This window comes from Neoarius graeffei, chromosome 11 (genome assembly GCF_027579695.1).
Source record: "Neoarius graeffei isolate fNeoGra1 chromosome 11, fNeoGra1.pri, whole genome shotgun sequence".
NCBI lineage: Eukaryota > Metazoa > Chordata > Actinopteri > Siluriformes > Ariidae > Neoarius > Neoarius graeffei.
In genome coordinates, this window is record NC_083579.1 from 68034013 (window position 1) to 68051750 (window position 17738).

The window sequence follows — 17738 nt, forward strand, 5'->3', positions numbered from 1 at the left end:
GTTTTCTTATTTTATGGAAAAATCAATACGCCTCATGACAGAAAACAGCTCCGGAGAAGAAATAAATGGGAACACTGTGTTGCCCTGTCAATCATTTCTCACTTACACTTGTGCCCCTCATGCCTGATGGCCATGTACTTGGATTGGATGGGAGCGTTGCAGAGAAGTGCTTTAATGACGTTGGAATTTAAAGCTTGTCTGAATCACAATCAGAACTGGACAAGGATGGGTGTCTTGAAAGTCACAGGGATGAAGTTGAACAGGATAGTTAATGCATTTTAAAATGCAAATAACAGCTCTACCCTTAGGGTCATCTCTCTCTCTCTCACACACACACACACACACACACACACACACACACACACACACACACACTCTCTCTCTCTCTCTCTCTCTCTCTCTCTCTCTCTCTCTCTCTCTCTCTCTCTCTCACACACACACAGTGAGGCCAGATGTTAGTTTTAAGCATGTGGTGTATGTGAGTTACAGCTCATCTTCCCTCTTGGCCCGAGCGCACAGACATTGTCCAGACTTTCCTTAAACCAATCCAAGTGTGCGTGAAGCATCTGTTGGCAGCTCCAGCTGGGCCGTACATCCTTGATTAGACCGGCTTTGGGCCCAGTGCATGGTGCACCACCTGGTGTTCAGTCTGCCCTGGCTGGAAGGCCTCACCTGTGGGTACACACACACACTCACCGGCACTGTATCTCCAGCACACAGCGACCCCGCCTTAATTGAGGAGAATTACAGTCACATTTCAATGTGAATCATCTTCAGTAAGGTGTGTTTTTATGCGATGGATCGGTGCCCGGTTTTGCTAGAATAGTCTTCGGATATGATTAAAGGATAAAGTGGTTACTAAAGATTAATGAATTAATTCATAAATTTTTAGCTAAATATATCTAGGACAAAGATTGTGAAAATTTTCCCTTAAGAAAGTCAATTTTAAAATTGCAACATAAGCTTATTTTGAGAAAGGCACAGTTACATATTTTTTATTTTTATTTATTTATTTTTTGTATGACAACGAGCTGAGCCTGCAGAGGTTGATGATGATTTTTTAATTTTTTTATTTTCCTGAAGTCTGCACCATATTTAATGGCATCCATGTCGTTATTAAAAATTACGCACGCTCATTCAGATTCTGAGGCATATCAGGTATCAGGTGAAAAGTCAAGTGTAATCTAAAATGCTTGAAACTGCACTCATTGAATTCAGAATTGAATGCAGAACAACATACTTTTTTTTTACAGAATTAAAATATGTTTATCTGTTCTTGAAATATTACAAATCAAAGATAGAAAAAATGGCTTAGTTTTTAGAAAAGTGCCGTAATATTCTGTATGAGGATCACATGGTCCAAAATGGGCCTCATTAACCAATGAGATCAAATGTTTTTTTTCTTCATAACTTTTCTTTATTTTTCAAGATATTTGCATGGAAATTGGCAGCACATAAATGGTTGTATACTGAATACAAAGTTTGAAAAATTAGTAAAAACAAATTATGGTAATTAGGTAAAACCGTTAAATCGGTACACTCAATAAAAAAGTAATAAAAGATTATTTATAATACCCTTTTTGTGCTCTATAGGCCTTTGTGTTTCTCAAAATTAGGACCTACTAGTGTTTTTATATTAAAGAATGTAAATGATAATATTCACAGCTTTCAAGGCAAACCTTGAAAAAAAACCTGTGTGATCCACATCCAGTAAACAACTCCAATTAACTGAATTGAAATTGACACTCGCGTTTCTGACTTCTGGTTTTTTAAAATATCATTCTGAGCACTAAGCTCTCAATATTTTTCATCAAAACAACTCCAGTTATATTATATAATATATTTAATATTTTAAATATAAAATAGTTATTTCTTTACATGAATCAGTTTGATTTGAAAAAATAAGTAGGTAAAGCTCTGAAAACTCACTTCGAAGTCTCCCGTGAACGTCAAAACTAGCTGACGGAAAATTTTGCTGAATAATTTATCAGAAACAGTGAGAGCGAGAGAACATCCCTATAAAAGTTATCTGATTGATATTCACGAGTAATCCAGTTGGAAACCAATCAGGAGAGAGAGAAAGAGCCTGACCGCTTTCCCGTGACTCAAAAAGAAAAGCACCGGCAGTTTCCCGACGTCATGTGAGTAGAGCGTGCACTCTGAAGTTGTACCAACTTCAACTTGCCGTTACTCCTAAAGTACTGAACAGATCTTAATGAGAAATTTCTTTGGAACACAAAAATTATAAGCTTTTTAATGATAGTATTCATCTCATCTCATTATCTCTAGCCGCTTTATCCTTCTACAGGGTCGCAGGCAAGCTGGAGCCTATCCCAGCTGACTACGGGTGAAAGGCGGGGTACACCCTGGACAAGTCGCCAGGTCATCACAGGGCTGACACATAGACACAGACAACCATTCACATTCACACCTACGGTCAATTTAGAGTCACCAGTTAACCTAACCTGCATGTCTTTGGACTGTGGGGGAAACCGGAGCACCCGGAGGAAACCCACGGGGAGAACATGCAAACTCCACACAGAAAGGCCCTCGCCAGCCCCGGGGCTCGAACCCGGACCTTCTTGCTGTGAGGCGACAGCGCTAACCACTGCACCACCGTGCTGCCCCATGATAGTATTCATGATAGAAAATATTCAAGAGTGAAGCAATGACAGATTTGGAAACTTAGATGAGCGTCTGCATGGACAATGTTCACAGCACGGCCAGCGAGCGTCTGATATTGGTTATTTTGCTTAGCTAAACAAATGCTCAAATTGACCAGTAAGTCTGAAAAGCAAGCATAAAGTATTTTATTTATTTATTCATTCAATCATTCTTTCAGCACTAAAGCTTCCTCATTCACGAGTTAGATGCTAATATCCGTTGCATTATCAATTTTCTGTTCTGTAGCTGCTTCCACTTGTGATTACTGCAATAATTTTGATTTGGGAAAGTAGGCAAGGAGTTTGGGATTGTATTCCAACTACCCCAAGTTCATTTTCACAAATCCCTGAGACTAATCCAATTATCTATGCTGAGGGAGGCTGGAAGACCCTTTTAATGAGACACTTCTCGAAGAGGGCATGGTGTCGGAATGGGTCTCTGTGTTATCAGTGAAACACCCCTCCTAGTTTTCCGTCTTTGTTCTGGAGTGTAGAATAAACCAGTGCTCAATGCACAGTAATCTCACCCCAAACTGGCCTATTGGTCTCAAGAGGGTGGGATTATATCCTATTGATTACACCCTGTCTCAGAAATGTGTTTTGGGTTCACCTCCCCAGGATGTATGTAGGCAACGAGGCAAGAAGGGGGAAGAGATTAGCTCATTTAAAGCAAGCTGTTGGTGAGACGTCTTCCTAGAGGTCCTGGGCTGCGTGCAGGAATTTAGATGATGAATCAAATGTCAGTATGAGCGTTGTTTGAGCATGTATTATTCATCTTTGTATTTGTTGATGCATAGTTCTACTTAACACGAGGCAAGACAGAGACAGATAAACTCGGTTGAAAAGTTCTCCCGCTGAAGGTCATGTTAGAGGGGGAAGGGAGGCTCCGACACGCTGAAAGAAAAATGTTATTTTCAATAATGCATGGCATTAATTAGCGACTACTTAATGGAAACCGTTTCATATTGGCAGCGAGCCTCTCAAGGCAACATCACATTACACCTTTAATAATGTTTAATACTTAATGCGCAGTCCTAATTAATTGTTTATATTGTACCTATCATTCTTCTTCAAAACCAGCACACTTCTTCCTCTGCTTTGACATTTAAGCACATCAACAGAGATCGAGTTTCACTCGGAGTCGAAAAGATACGCTCATCACTTAAACGCGCTCGTGTCCAAAACGGCTTGATTTCTTGCACGGATCCGCTGTTAATAATCACTTACTAGAAATGAAATCGTTAATGATATATAGTAGACAGTTGAGAAGTTGTTTTGCTTTATAGTTTCAAAGCCAAAGTCACCTGACCTACTCATTTCCCTTGTTATGAATTAATAAAACAGCCTCTGTAATGCCATACGTGTTCCTGGGTGTGACCAGGCCAGCACTCTGCCATGAGGAAAGCACTTGTTCTTCATGCTGCTGTCTTCACAGAGTGATTAACTCTCATTAGGAGTCTCGCAATGCCAGGATGAACAGTAGGCATCGTCTTCGAAGCACTGCGATGATGCTCAGCCTGTTTTCCAGAGGCAGAGGCAGCTGGGGGGGGGGATGATACACATGTATGTGCTTATCCAGGAATGCTGGGCTAAGCCTGTGTTCTTCCCTTGAGACTACGTTCCCCCTCCCACATCTGCTTCCTGGGTGTGTGAGGGTGCGGCAGTGCGGAGGCCATCTGCTTCTACTGATGCATGGCGTGCCGGTACACTGGGCCGCCCGGCGCCCAATATGGTGAAGTCCTGCATCAGCAAGTGTGTGACCCACACCAACCTCTCTCCTCATGGTCAAGGTCAACTCTGATCAGCAAGTTGCAAACTGCGGTGCAGATGCATCTGTCAGCTCCTCCCTGGACTCCAGGCTCACCCGCTCTGTCTCACATGATCTGTAGCGTGAAGCAGTAATTGACAAAAGTTCTTGTATATCAGATTATACATTTCGGGCTATCCGGATTAATACTAATATTTATCATTTTTGATATAAACATATACTGTACATATTATTGATGTACGGCAAGGCAAGGCAAGTTTATTTATATAGCACATTTCATACACAGTGGCAGTTCAATGTGCTTTACAGAAGTAAAAGCAAAACAGTAAACAATAGAAAATAAAATTACATAAAATAAATGGGGAAGAAAATTAATAAGAATTAAACTATAGTAGAAATAAAATAATAAAATGAGATAAAAGTTCAATTAAAAAAAAACCCAGCAGAATAAAATAGAATAAAAGTTAAGTAAAATTTAAAACATGGAGAGACTGTAAAAGTAAAGAGTTTAAAACATGTAGAGATGGCAATATTAATAATTTAGCAGAAAGCATCTGAAAACAGCTTGGTCTTTAGTCTAGATTTGAAGCTGCCAACAGCAGGAGCATTTTTGATGTCCTCTGGCAGTTGGTTCCATAGCTGTACTGCATAGTAGCTAAAAGCTGCTTCACCACACTTTGTTTTAACAACAGGTTTTACCAGTAAATTTTTCTGCTGCGATCTGGTAGATCTGATTGGGTTAGGCCGCTGCAACATATCAGAGAGGTAATTGGGCCCTGTACCATTTAGAGATTTGTACACCAGCAGCAATGCTTTAAAGTCAATTCTGTAGCTTACTGGAAGCCAAGGAATTCCAAGTTAATATTTCATTCGTTGAGTTTTTTGGATAAATTGCATCAACAGTATGTTTTCCATTGCCGTACTAAAAATGTAAAAATGCAACAGGACCATATTTATTTCAGCATTTTTATCTGCTTGCAATTCTTATCACTTGAATTGCATTATTTAAAAACGAGCAATTGCCTCAGTCGTGTCATGTCATATATCCTTGAAAACATATTTCCTTATGTGTATCTCACTTTGTCTTATGACATATGACATATATTTCCTTTTAAACCTTTAATTTTCACATTTATTTTTTAGAACCAAAAATATTAGCTTCTACATTACCTATTGAGGTATTTCACCCACGTGACCAAGTCACGTGACGCAGCCATTTTGGACGGCACGCTTAAGTCCTTCAGTGCAAGGCGGTATGAGATGGTGGAGACCTTTGCACATTTTAACAAGAAAGTAAGCTGTGATTCGTGTTAAATTGGATCTGTCTTTTATCACACACACTGTACCCAGCCTTGGTATGGAGCCCTGTTTATTTATTTCTGTGTCCCGTTTCTTTCTAGCCTCTGTTATTGCGTTTTATGTCTGATGTCTGCTACGTGCAACCCTAGACAAATTAACACTGCCTTGTTTCACTGCTCAGATGGGTTAACAAACACTGACCCATTTACTTTTTGCTATATATTTTATCAAAATTGCGTTAACTGATAAACTAACCTGAAATGAAATGATCACTGCAAAGTCTGGAGTACTCTGTTGGCTCCCAATCCTGTCTCTTCACAGCTGCAATCCATTTGGCCCTCTTGTCTGGGTCAGTAGGAAACCGGTAGTGATGTGTCGGTCGCGAACGATCCGGTTCAAAGAGCCGGCTCTTCGGTGGGAGCCGAGTTGGGGAGCCGAATTAGTTTTTTGTCCTTAGGTGCCTCAGAGAGAGAGACTTTCACAAAAAAAGTTGCTGTCCGATTGCGTCTTTGTGTTGTCTATTACCATTCAAAGGAAAAAAAGTAGCATGGTGTACGCCTACTTTTTTTGGTTGGGGGGGTTGATGTCATTCACAGCTGCGAAAATAGGAAAATTGGTGTAATGCTTAAAGCTGTGGAGCGCAGGGGAGACGAGTCTGTGAGGCACCTGAGGAGGGGAAAATCAGCTGTGTATTTTATATTGGTAATATAACACAGTTTTGCATTATGTTTGTGAGAAAATAATTTATTAATTGGTAAGTTTTATTTCTATAGCTAGAACATTGTTACACTGCTATACTTTACAAAGCTTTACAATGGCTACAAAAACTAAAAAATAAAATGGAAAACATCCTATTGATAAAATATAAATAATAATGTAATTAATTAACTAGTTAATTGCAGCAATTAAATCAAAAATAAAATCTCAGGAGCCGTTTGGGAGCCGAAAGAGCCAGCTCTTTATAGTAAGAAGAGCCAAGAGAGCCGGCTCCCGAAAAAGAGCCGAAATTCCCATCACTAGAAACGGGTAAAAGGAGCGTCCTGCACGCTGTCCCTGTCTGTTGTGGCAGCCAACAGCACAACAAGCAAACACCATGGTTATTTATAGAGTGCTTACCGACAAATTAATCTATTCTAGGTGTCTGTAACACGTTTTTTTTCAAGCTGGTTCTCCCTCTCTGTCTGCAGCGTTAGTATGTAGCTTGACGTTCAAAATGGCGGACACCGGGGCGTCACGTGACCCTGTGACGTCAGGTGAAATACCTCAATAGTCATGAAATTTACATCTCTGTTTTCTCAAAATGTTGATAATTATTACCTCGTCCGGGATGGATTCCACTAGGGGGTTAGGTATTGTTTTCGGTCAGGTTTCTTTGTTTTTTTGTTAATGGTATTACGGTAAAATATATGTATGTATATTCAAAAATTATTATTATGATTATAGCATTTTTCACAAACTGTTCCTGTCACTTCACCGGTGCGTTTATATTCTAAGTGGAAATGATTTTGTCGGAGGTTTTGTATAAAGTTTTTATTTATCGAATTTGCTAAAAATGAAAATAGAAATGCTCTTTTTCTCACAATCCAGTGAATGTGGACAGAATAAAGCAGTTATCCTACTCAATCTCGTTGTACATGGCTTATAGCTGACTCATGCGCGACTCGATTTCGTGGAATAACTGTTAATTATACTTTGTTAAATAACATTACATGATGTATTACATCATTTTCTTTTTAATAACGCATAATTTTTATGGATAAATGCATAATTACCTCGCCCGGGACGGGGTCCACTGGGGGCGAGGTATTGTTTTCGGACGGGTTTCTTTGGTTTTTTGTTAATGATATTACGGGAAAACGGCTGGATCAATCTTCATGAAACTTTCAGGATAGATGGGCATTGGTCTCAAATAGTACCGCCAATATTTTGAGGGTCGTCTGGTCAAGGTCACCAAAAAGGTCAAAATCGTTTTTGTTGTGTTTACTGCCTCATATAGAGACGCTAGCCACTACGTCATTATGCTGTAAGAGTGTAACAGTCACGCACTGCGCATGCGCATACACGTGTTCTGATTAAAACGGCTGGTGAGTGACTACAATTCGGTTCACCATTCGAAATAAATGGACTAGACTAAAGAAATCGCTTTCAGACATGTTTAGGCTTATTACAGAGGGAAAGTGCGTTCCACTGAGCTCTAGCACCAGGCCATTTCCAGGAAATAAGAGTTTGGGTCATGGCGACAGCGTGTGTATGTCAGCCTTGGTTCGGAGGTTTCAGTTTCGAAAACTGTAAGAGGTAAGAGTAGAATAATATAAAGTACAGACACTTGGTATATTTTACTTCTGTGATTTTTTTTTTTTTAATTGTTCATTTTTGAATTGCGCTTCATTTTTGTGGCTACTGCTTCATAGAGTAAATATATATGCTATATTTACTGTATGGACATGGGATCAGAAAACGATTTTATTTATAAGCAGTAGCCACATGGACCCATAGGGTACCTATTTTTTTTTTTTTGTGATATCTTCCTTCATGGGCGGCACGGTGGTGTAGTGGTTAGCGCTGTCGCCTCACAGCAAGAAGGTCCTGGGTTCGAGCCCCGGGGCCGGCGAGGGCCTTTCTGTGTGGAGTTTGCATGTTCTCCCCGTGTCCGCGTGGGTTTCCTCCGGGTGCTCCGGTTTCCCCCACAGTCCAAAGACATGCAGGTTAGGTTAACTGGTGACTCTAAATTGACCGTAGATGTGAATGTGAGTGTGAATGGTTGTCTGTGTCTATGTGTCGGCCCTGTGATGACCTGGCGACTTGTCCAGGGTGTACCCCGCCTTTCGCCCGTAGTCAGCTGGGATAGGCTCCAGCTTGCCTGCGACCCTGTAGAAGGATAAAGCGGCTAGAGATAATGAGATGAGATGAGATCTTCCTTCATATTCATCAAAAGTGCTGCCGGGCGAGGTTTGTTTTGCCTGGCAACACTTGTTAGATTTGTATTAGATATTTGTACTATAAAATGATCTCAGAAACATTTTATAACAGCACATGCTATTTTCTTGATTAAACAGACCCCCCCCCCCCCCCAAAAAAAAAAAAAAAAAAATATATATGCCAACCAACTATTCTGTAAAAGTGTATTTAATCTGAAATAACATGACTGTTGGTTTTCTAAAATGTGCAAATGTATGGAGGTTTAATTAGCATAAACATATGACATGAGATTTATTTTAAAAGCTTTTCATGCAGGAAATAATTGTAAGAATAGCACTAGTTGATTGTTAAAGATCCATCCATCCATTATCTGTAGCCGCTTATCCTGTGCAGGGTCGCAGGCAAGCTGGAGCCTATCCCAGCTGACTACGGGCGAAAGGCGGGGTACACCCTGGACAAGTCGCCAGATCATTGCAGGGCTGATACATAGAGACAAACAACCATTCACACTCACATTCACGGTCAATTTAGAGCCACCAATTAGCCTAACCTGCATGTCTTTGGACTGTGGGGGAAACCGGAGCACCCGGAGGAAACCCACGCGGACACGGGGAGAACATGCAAACTCCACACAGAAAGGCCCCTGTCGGCCACTGGGCTCGAACCCAGAACCTTCTTGCTGTGAGGTGACAGTGCTAACCACTACACCACCGCTTACAAAGTCCAACAACATTCGAAATGTTTTTGTATTTGACTAAACAGTTTTTAACACACAAATCTGTCTGATAGCTCTGAACCTCAACCAGAGTGTGTCGTCCTAAATTCCTCGGCTGTGTTCCCGGGATAGGCTCCAGATTCACTGTGATCCTGTCCACAACAAAACTTTGATATTGAACAAATGATTGAAGGAATCTGATTGTCGTTGTACCTTTTTAAATGCATTTCATTATAGTAAATGACCAAAGTAACTGTTTGATCAGTGCATATGAGCTGCCACCGCTTAGTACTGTTCAGTGTCAGTAACCTGAGGTTGGAGTGAATCTGTTGCAGATTTCCACTGTGAGCTATTGCTCCAGGCCTCAGTGTCATGAAGAGCAGATGCTGTCCAGTTGTTGCACGAGTCAAAGTCCTGAGGCCTGAGGTCCATTCTGTGCATGAGCACTTCTCAGCAGACGGAGAAAGCGGGAGGGGAAAAAAAAATCTGGCGCATTGCTGTCATCCTTAGAAAAGGCTGGGCAGATTAGATTGGAGTTGACAGGGAGGGATATTCAATTAGATTGGGCATGTCACTCAAGAGCTTCGATCCACATCTGTACCTGCCCCTCCCTGGCGTCTTTGCGTTTTTGATCTCCAAAGCCAAAGCAAGGACCTTGTCTGCTACATTTGATCTGATTCCATTTACATACCGGATTTTGAAGACGCTTTAAAAATATACATGAATGTCAAAACCTGAAAGATGTTTTGTTACTGTACGTATGTGTGCAGTTTAATGGACCTGTTAATTAAAATGGAGGGAAAAATGATAATACTGGGAGCTAAATGAAAGTTTAGATGATAAATCTTGTTCTCTGTTTTCCTGTAGTGAGACGAGCAGCGTGTGCAGCAGTGACCCTGGTCTTTTCACCAATGATGAGGGAAGACAAGGTAAGAATACTGTACTTGGATAAATTATGCTGTTTTGAAAGCATGTAATTTGATTCCAAGATACACATGTAGATGTACCAGTGTTGGAGTCAAGTCACTACACCTCGAGTCTGAGTCCAGTCTGGAGTCCCCAGTGTTCAAGTCCGAGTCATTAAAAAAATTTTTGAGTCGAGTCCGAGAACAAAACTCCAACTGCGCCATTAACATTAGTTTGTTCCTGAACATGACGTATGAATGTGCATTCTGTCAGAGATGGTTGGGAGATGGATATAAATGCAGAAGGTGTGTTTATTAATCCAAGTGAAGACGTTAAACAATCCAGAACGGCATGCAAAATTGTAAAACAGTGAAACAGGCAATAGGTCGAGCGAGGCACAAACAGGCTATCGTAGACTCGGCAGAATCAAAGACGAGAAACAGGAAATCAGGGATCAGGAAACCAAACAAGGAAATAAGGCTTGGTAATGTATCAGCAACGCAACTCAATACTTCGCAAAGCAAGTGTGTTTTCACAGTTTTTATATTGGCTCGCTGATTGCACCTTAATCCTGTGCAGGTGCGAGTCGTTTCCGGCGCGTGCGCGAGAGTCCACCTGATGCACACGCCAAGGCGCGCAGGTGCGACACTCTTGCACGAAATTAGTACAAAACTTAATGTAGATATAAATATCTCATCTCATTATCTCTAGCCGCTTTATCCTGTTCTACAGGGTCGCAGGCAAGCTGGAGCCTATCCCAGCTGACTACAGGCGAAAGGCGGGGTACACCCTGGACAAGTCGCCAGGTTATCACAGGGCTGACACATAGACACAGACAACCATTCACACTCACATTCACACCTACGGTCAATTTAGAGTCACCAGTTAACCTAACCTGCATGTCTTTGGACTGTGGGGGAAACCGGAGCACCCGGAGGAAACCCACGCGGACACGGGGAGAACATGCAGACTCCGCACAGAAAGGCCCTCGCCGGCCACGGGGCTCGAACCCGGACCTTCTTGCTGTGAGGCGACAGCGCTAACCACTACACCACCGTGCCGCCCAGATATAAATATCTTATGCCAAATTATTATGGCATGTTACAAAAAATAAAGAAAAAAGTCCGAGTCCAAGTCATCAGTGCTCAAGTCCAAGTCGAGTCATGAGTCCTTAAAATTAGTCCTGGACGTGAGTACTATAAGCCTGAGATGTACTCAAAGGTTAGGAAATGGACACAAGGTCAATGATTGACCTGTGAAGAAGAACCCCATTAAAAAAAAAAAAAAAAAGAGACATTGCTTTTTGGGACACTTATTTATTATGTTTTAAACACATGATGATACAAATGTGTCTCGATGTATAGTGTTTCAAATCCTTAACCAAACCAGCCTTACAAGAGGATTTACTGTATTATACTGTATTACGGTATAACCAAACTGATCATACCAGAAAATGTTCTTTACCATAACAAGGAAAAACAAATAGGATAATGTGTCCGTGTAGCCTGATTGCTGTGGGTGGCACTCACCGCGTGCCCATGCAGTTCTAATGAGAGGTTGTCATGTAGTGCTAATGAGCGCTGAAGGCTTTGCTAATCTCATTAGGTGTGGAGGTGCTAGGCATCCTCTGATTTAACAGTTGTCACTACACCTTGACTGTGAGAGGCATGGCCTCGCTGTGTCGCTGACTGACAGGTCCATAGAGACCGCCATGTCTAGGAATGGGAGTGTGTGTGTGTGTGTGAGGTGGCGTCTCCTTTGCACTTCAGTTATGAACAGGGTTGCAACTAAGCCCCTGGTTGACCCCGGAGCAGCACTGAGGTTGCACTTCACTTAACATCATTCGACACAGAGGGCACATGAAGCTGTAATTGAAATTTTATGATTCTTCTGAAATTATTTACTGGGAAGAAACATCGAGTCACTTAATTGATATAATTGCAGGCAGGCCAGGAATCAAGAAACATCATGGTAAATTTATATTAAAGCTAGACGGCCTTTCGAGTTCATAAAATCGGTGAAATTTAGTTCCCTCTGAAATGTGGTCATTGTGATATATGTTTATTTCTGTAATATCTCACAAAATATCAGGTCATTCTGTGGCTGGGAAGTTATTTAATTTGAGGGGATTCCTGAGCATGTGCATGAAATTGCTCGCTTCGCGCAGTCAAGCAGACAGAGGAAGTCCATGTGCGCATGCGCAGGTTTACCTGCTTCTTTTTCTTCTTCTTTTGGGTTTTACGGTACTGTAGCTGGTATCCACAGTGTTGCATTACAGCCATCTACAGGTTTACCTTTGACCACGCACTGACAGTTCCGTCATTCTGTCTCTAAACCAGCGTTTCTCAACCTTTTTTCAGTCACGGCACCCTTCAGAAGTATGCAAATTCTTAAGGCACCCCCATATAAAATATACGCAGTCACGCTGACCATACGCTGACCCCGGCAGTGACGTTGTGACATGGGAAAGAGGGCCGTGAGACAAATTTTGATGATGCATGAGGCGGCGATGATCTGCATTCGTGTAGCTATCGTTTTTTTGGAATTTTAATTCATTTTATTTATTTCAATATTAGAATATATAATTTTTTGACGGCACCCCTAATGAAGCCAGACGGCACCCCAGGGTGCCATGGCACCCCGGTTGAGAAAGGCTGCTCTAAATGAACAGCTGATCACACCGAGGTGCTCGCTGACCACCGATATTTATTAGTTTGGTCCTACGTTTCCTTTCCTTCGCATATAACATAGCGTCTTTTCTTCTCGCTTTCCATTACTGTAGTCGGTCTTTGACGTTTCATTCACATCCTCCATTTTCCTCTCCTGTTTCAGATTTGTATTCCACAATGCCTTGTGTGAATGGGGACGCCCACTACGTGATGCATGACGTAGCATCTTGAATTGCATCATGGTGAAGCAGGAAAAAAAATAGCGGAGAATTTTGGGCCACGTGGCCCTAAATTCATTAATTATTCTATTTTTAAAAAACTAATAAAATTGGAAGTCTGTGATTCAAATTCAGGAGCTTTCGGTCCACTAAACAAAAATAATTGGGTGTCGGGGAAAATTCTTTTTATGACCTACACTTGAAAAATCTGAAAGGCAGCCTACCTTTAAGATTATGTTTATATGAAGTAAACGTCATAGTCTCTTCCTAGCAACCCTATTTATGTATATATTTTTTATTTTAGTTCTCAAATCTGATTCATCAGACGGTGTTGATTTAATTATCTATAACAGCAGCTCATTCACAGGGACTGGTCTAAGTCTAGTAATTAATGAAGTAAAAACATGTTATTAAACAAAGAAACATGCCGAATCATTCACTACTTTTGCGTGCACAAAATATTCCTCACTATTTGCCCTTATTCCAAAAAAGACAATGGCAGTCATTTATGAAATGAATGTATGACAGAAAACTGGGCGTATGATCATTTCCACGCAAAGCTCGGCATTTATCAATGTGGACGTGATTAGAGGCTATGATCAAATCTCATGTCAAGTCTCACCTCGTGTATGCAAGTTTTCAAGTCAGTACAGACTCTTAGACATTCAGCATTCTTACACTGTGATTGGAGAGATACAAACGTTCATGAATCACAAGTGAACCCTGTCGTGCGATAAGTTCTACACTCAAATCTGCACTGGTTTCTATGTTAGACTGATAAATGAGGGCCAATATTCCTATACGCTGTTTACATGGCAAATGAAAATGAATATTCTACTAATATTCCCATTTACATGCAGCCGTGTATAATCTGAGTAACGTAAAACACCCCATGTTGGTTTGTGTACAACGCACAGAGCGGACTACAAACAGGCAAGAGGCAGTGTGTCTCAAACTGATATAAAACCCCCAAATGAGACACGTATTCCGAATATGCTGTATACATGTCCAAAGAATGCTCCCAAAACCCAAAGAATATCGGCATATCCTACGTATCTTAATCAGAAAATGCCTAATCTGGGATTAGGCCAGATTTGGAATATCCAAATGGAATATGGTGTTTACATGAGACGTATCAAATTCAGAATATTGTCATATATTGGAACATCTGTGTGCATGTAAATGTACTGATTGATTTGGAAGGAGTCTCCACTGTCAGAGTTTTGTAACTGTCAGGTGTATAGCTGTTGCATTTTATATCCTCTGTGTAGCAAGCTGCAGTTTTTTATCCCCTGCTGGCTGAAAGGCCCGAAGGGGGATTATGTCGTGGCGATTTTCATCCGTCCGTCCATCCCAGGAAGGGTGCTGACCTTCTGAAATCAACTCCTCTCACAATTTTTGGAGGAATTTTACGAAACTTGGCAGGATTCTTTGTTATACAGTATGTCGGTACTACGCATATTGTAATTTCGTTAAATTCGGTAACATTTCACTAGAGTTACAGCCCTTGATTAACCAAATTATACTTTGACAATTTCATGAGAGTGTGTTTTCCTTCTGAAATCAACTCCTCTCACAATTTTAGGAGGAATTTCATGAAACTTGGCAGGATTCCTTGTTATATGTCGGTAGTACGCATATTGCAGTTTCGTTCAATTCAGTTGCGTTTTTATCAGAGATTAGGGATAAAATTAGATCATGTTTAAAGTCATAAAAACACTGTAAAGCTGCTTTGTGACAATGTCTATTGTTAAAAGCGCTATAAAAATAAACTTGACTTGACCAGAGTTATGGCATAGTTGCCAGTGGGGGATATTGTGCTCTCAGAGCATTTTCTTCTTTTTTTATTTATTTTTTATATATTTTTTTGGCTGGTTATATTATATACAGTAACTTGGAGAAAGTGAAAAGATGACTGTTTAACATAAGTGATAACAGGAGTCAGTTTGTTCCAAACCATGAAATATATCATAACCATAATATACCGGTAGCTGGCCTAGTGGTTAGTGTGTCCGCCTCTCAACTGGGAGATCGTGAGTTCTACTCGTGGTTGGGTCATACCAAAGACCATCATAAAAATGGTACCTCCTGGCAATGTGAATCGGGAGTCAAACCTTTGTGGTCACCAGAGGATCAGCCCTCCACTGTAACCCTAGCTATGTAATAGAAGAAGAAGAAGACGACATCTTTGTCACATGTACACTCAAGTACAGTGTAATTCCTCTCTGCATTTAACCCATCTGAAGCAGTGAACACACACACACACACACACGCACAAGCAAGCAATGAGCACACACACATACCCAGAGCAATGGGCAGCTATGCTACAGCCTCCGGGGAGCAGTCGGGGGTTAGGTGCCTTGCTCAAGGGCACTTCAGCCCAAGGCCGCCCCATGTTAACCTAACCGCATGTCTTTGGACTGTGGGGGAAACCAGAGCCCCGGAGGAAACCCACGCAAACACGGGGAGAACATGCAAACTTCACACAGAAAGGCCCCCATCGGCCGCTGGGCTCAAACCCAGAACCTTCTTGCTGTGAGGTGACAGTGCTAACCACTACACCACTGTGCGAGAAGTCGAGGGCTATAGAAACAGAGATCGGCGCCGCCTGATGTGCCTTAAAGGGCACATCTTGGGTAAATTCAGGAGCAAGATCAATGTAATTCTCCTATTTTATATTAAACTTTGGTCAAATATCTGTCACATTTTGCATTTTGTGCAATTTTTTTTACCTTGCACAATACGAGAAAAATTCAGTTGAAATCAAGCCATTTGAGGCGAATTGGTCCGCCTCTGAAAAAAGTTGGCATTTGGATTTCCCGGCAAACGCTGATTTTCGTGACGTCGCGTGCGGGACGCCTCCCTCTGAATCCTGCGTCAGCGCTGGTTTGTTTATGAGAAAACGACCTGGTGGTTTTCTGCAAATTTATTCGACGTTATCACGTAATTATTAAAATGGTTAACAGATGTATCGTAGGAGGGTGTAGCAACACCAATCATGATGGGATTAGCACTCATCGTTTTCCAAAAGACCGGACAAAGAGAGAAATGGGAGCGCTTGGTCTACGCAGGCTGTGCACTGAGACTGCGCAAAGCTCTCACAGTCTGCTGGCGCTTCCGCAGGTGACGTCACGAATCTGGCTCCAGACTCCATTGGGATTTTTCCAGACGTGTTTTGTTATTTTATTTTTTTCTGCTGTAGACAGATGGCCTTGTGCAAAATTACCCTTCTGGATGAGTGTGTAAAGGGACATACTTTCATATATATATATATATATATATATATATATATATATAAAAAAGAAATTGGTCCAAGATATGCACTTTAAGGGCCTTCCCAAAAGCCTCTTAACGCTAAGGAGAGAGAGTGTTCATTGTGATGCTCGCTCTACCATTTAAGGATGATCTTTTTTGCTACGATGCTTTTGGGAAACCCACCCCTAATTAGTACTTGGGTGGGAGACTGCCTGGGAATATCAGGTGCTAGCACAGGAAGGATAATTATATAATATAAAACTACAAAATGTCATTCTTTAATAATAAATAAATAAATAAATAAAAAGAAAATCCTATCATTGATTATTTTCCTATAACAGCACAACCTGTCATGTTTTATTCATTCCATATATTTTTGCCATATTCACAACTACCAGTAGTTAACAAATGCCTTTTCTTTTCTGAAAACTTATCATTTAGGTATCATAACTTCAGAATTTCAGTTGGTTGCTCCGGTTTAATCTGTTTTCTGCAGGTGATGATGAACAGAGCGACTGGTTCTTCGAAGGCGAATGTGCATCAGGTATCGGCGTTCAGGGCCTGATCTCCAGCAGAGAGTCGGAAACAGCCCCTAGACCTGCTGCACTCGACGCGATGAGAGAGAACCATCACTCGGCTACTTTCCTCCACCCAAGCCAACCCAGTCAGAGAGGTAGAGTCAGCGTCTGCTTAGACCGTTCTGAAACATTCGCAACAAAGCAACTCAGTGACGGTCCTAGTTTGTAAACATCATTATGAGCAGTTCAGATAACGTCACAAATTACCATGTTTGCCTTGTCATATAGTTATCAGATTACATCAGCAACACATATAATCTGTTGAACAACAGAGATTAAATACAATACATGTAATACCTAAGAGCTATTAGCTATAGTTTAAGGCCCCCAAACCACCAGGGGGGTGTAAGATTGTAAGATAATAATGAACAATAGTTTTTACTTAAGTTAATCATTTCTGGCAATAAGGGACAGTGATGCTATGGTTATTATTACCATGGTTGAGGCTTTTACACGGGGCCCCCTTGTGGTCTGCAGTTTGAGAGATATGACCAGGGTGAGGAGGTGACGGACGGACTCTAGGGGGATGTTGTTTAAAAGTTCCTAAAGGTTAAAAAACAGCTTGCGTAAGAGTGATAGAACAAGATTTTGTTCATGCGTTCTTATGCTGTTGGAAATAAAGTACAGGGTGTTTAAAAAAAATTGATATCATTTCACAATCGAATAACTTTGGCAATTCTCATTCAGTTGACTTCAAATTTTAACAGCATGTGTGGAAACAGGTCAGAATTTTATGTTTAATGTTTTT

The 17738-nt window shown here is 41.1% G+C and overlaps 1 protein-coding gene across 3 annotated transcripts in view; it reads left to right on the forward strand.

The window, feature by feature from the left end:
* LOC132894596 (G patch domain-containing protein 2-like) overlaps window positions 1–17738 on the forward strand; it is a 66229-nt gene that overhangs the window by 12508 nt on the left and 35983 nt on the right. For all 3 annotated transcript variants that reach the window (XM_060934645.1, XM_060934646.1, XM_060934644.1), the window contains exons 3-4: window positions 10232–10293; window positions 16909–17085. In XM_060934645.1, coding sequence (XP_060790628.1) covers window positions 10232–10293; window positions 16909–17085 — 239 coding nt within the window. The remainder of the gene's footprint in view (window positions 1–10231; window positions 10294–16908; window positions 17086–17738) is intronic.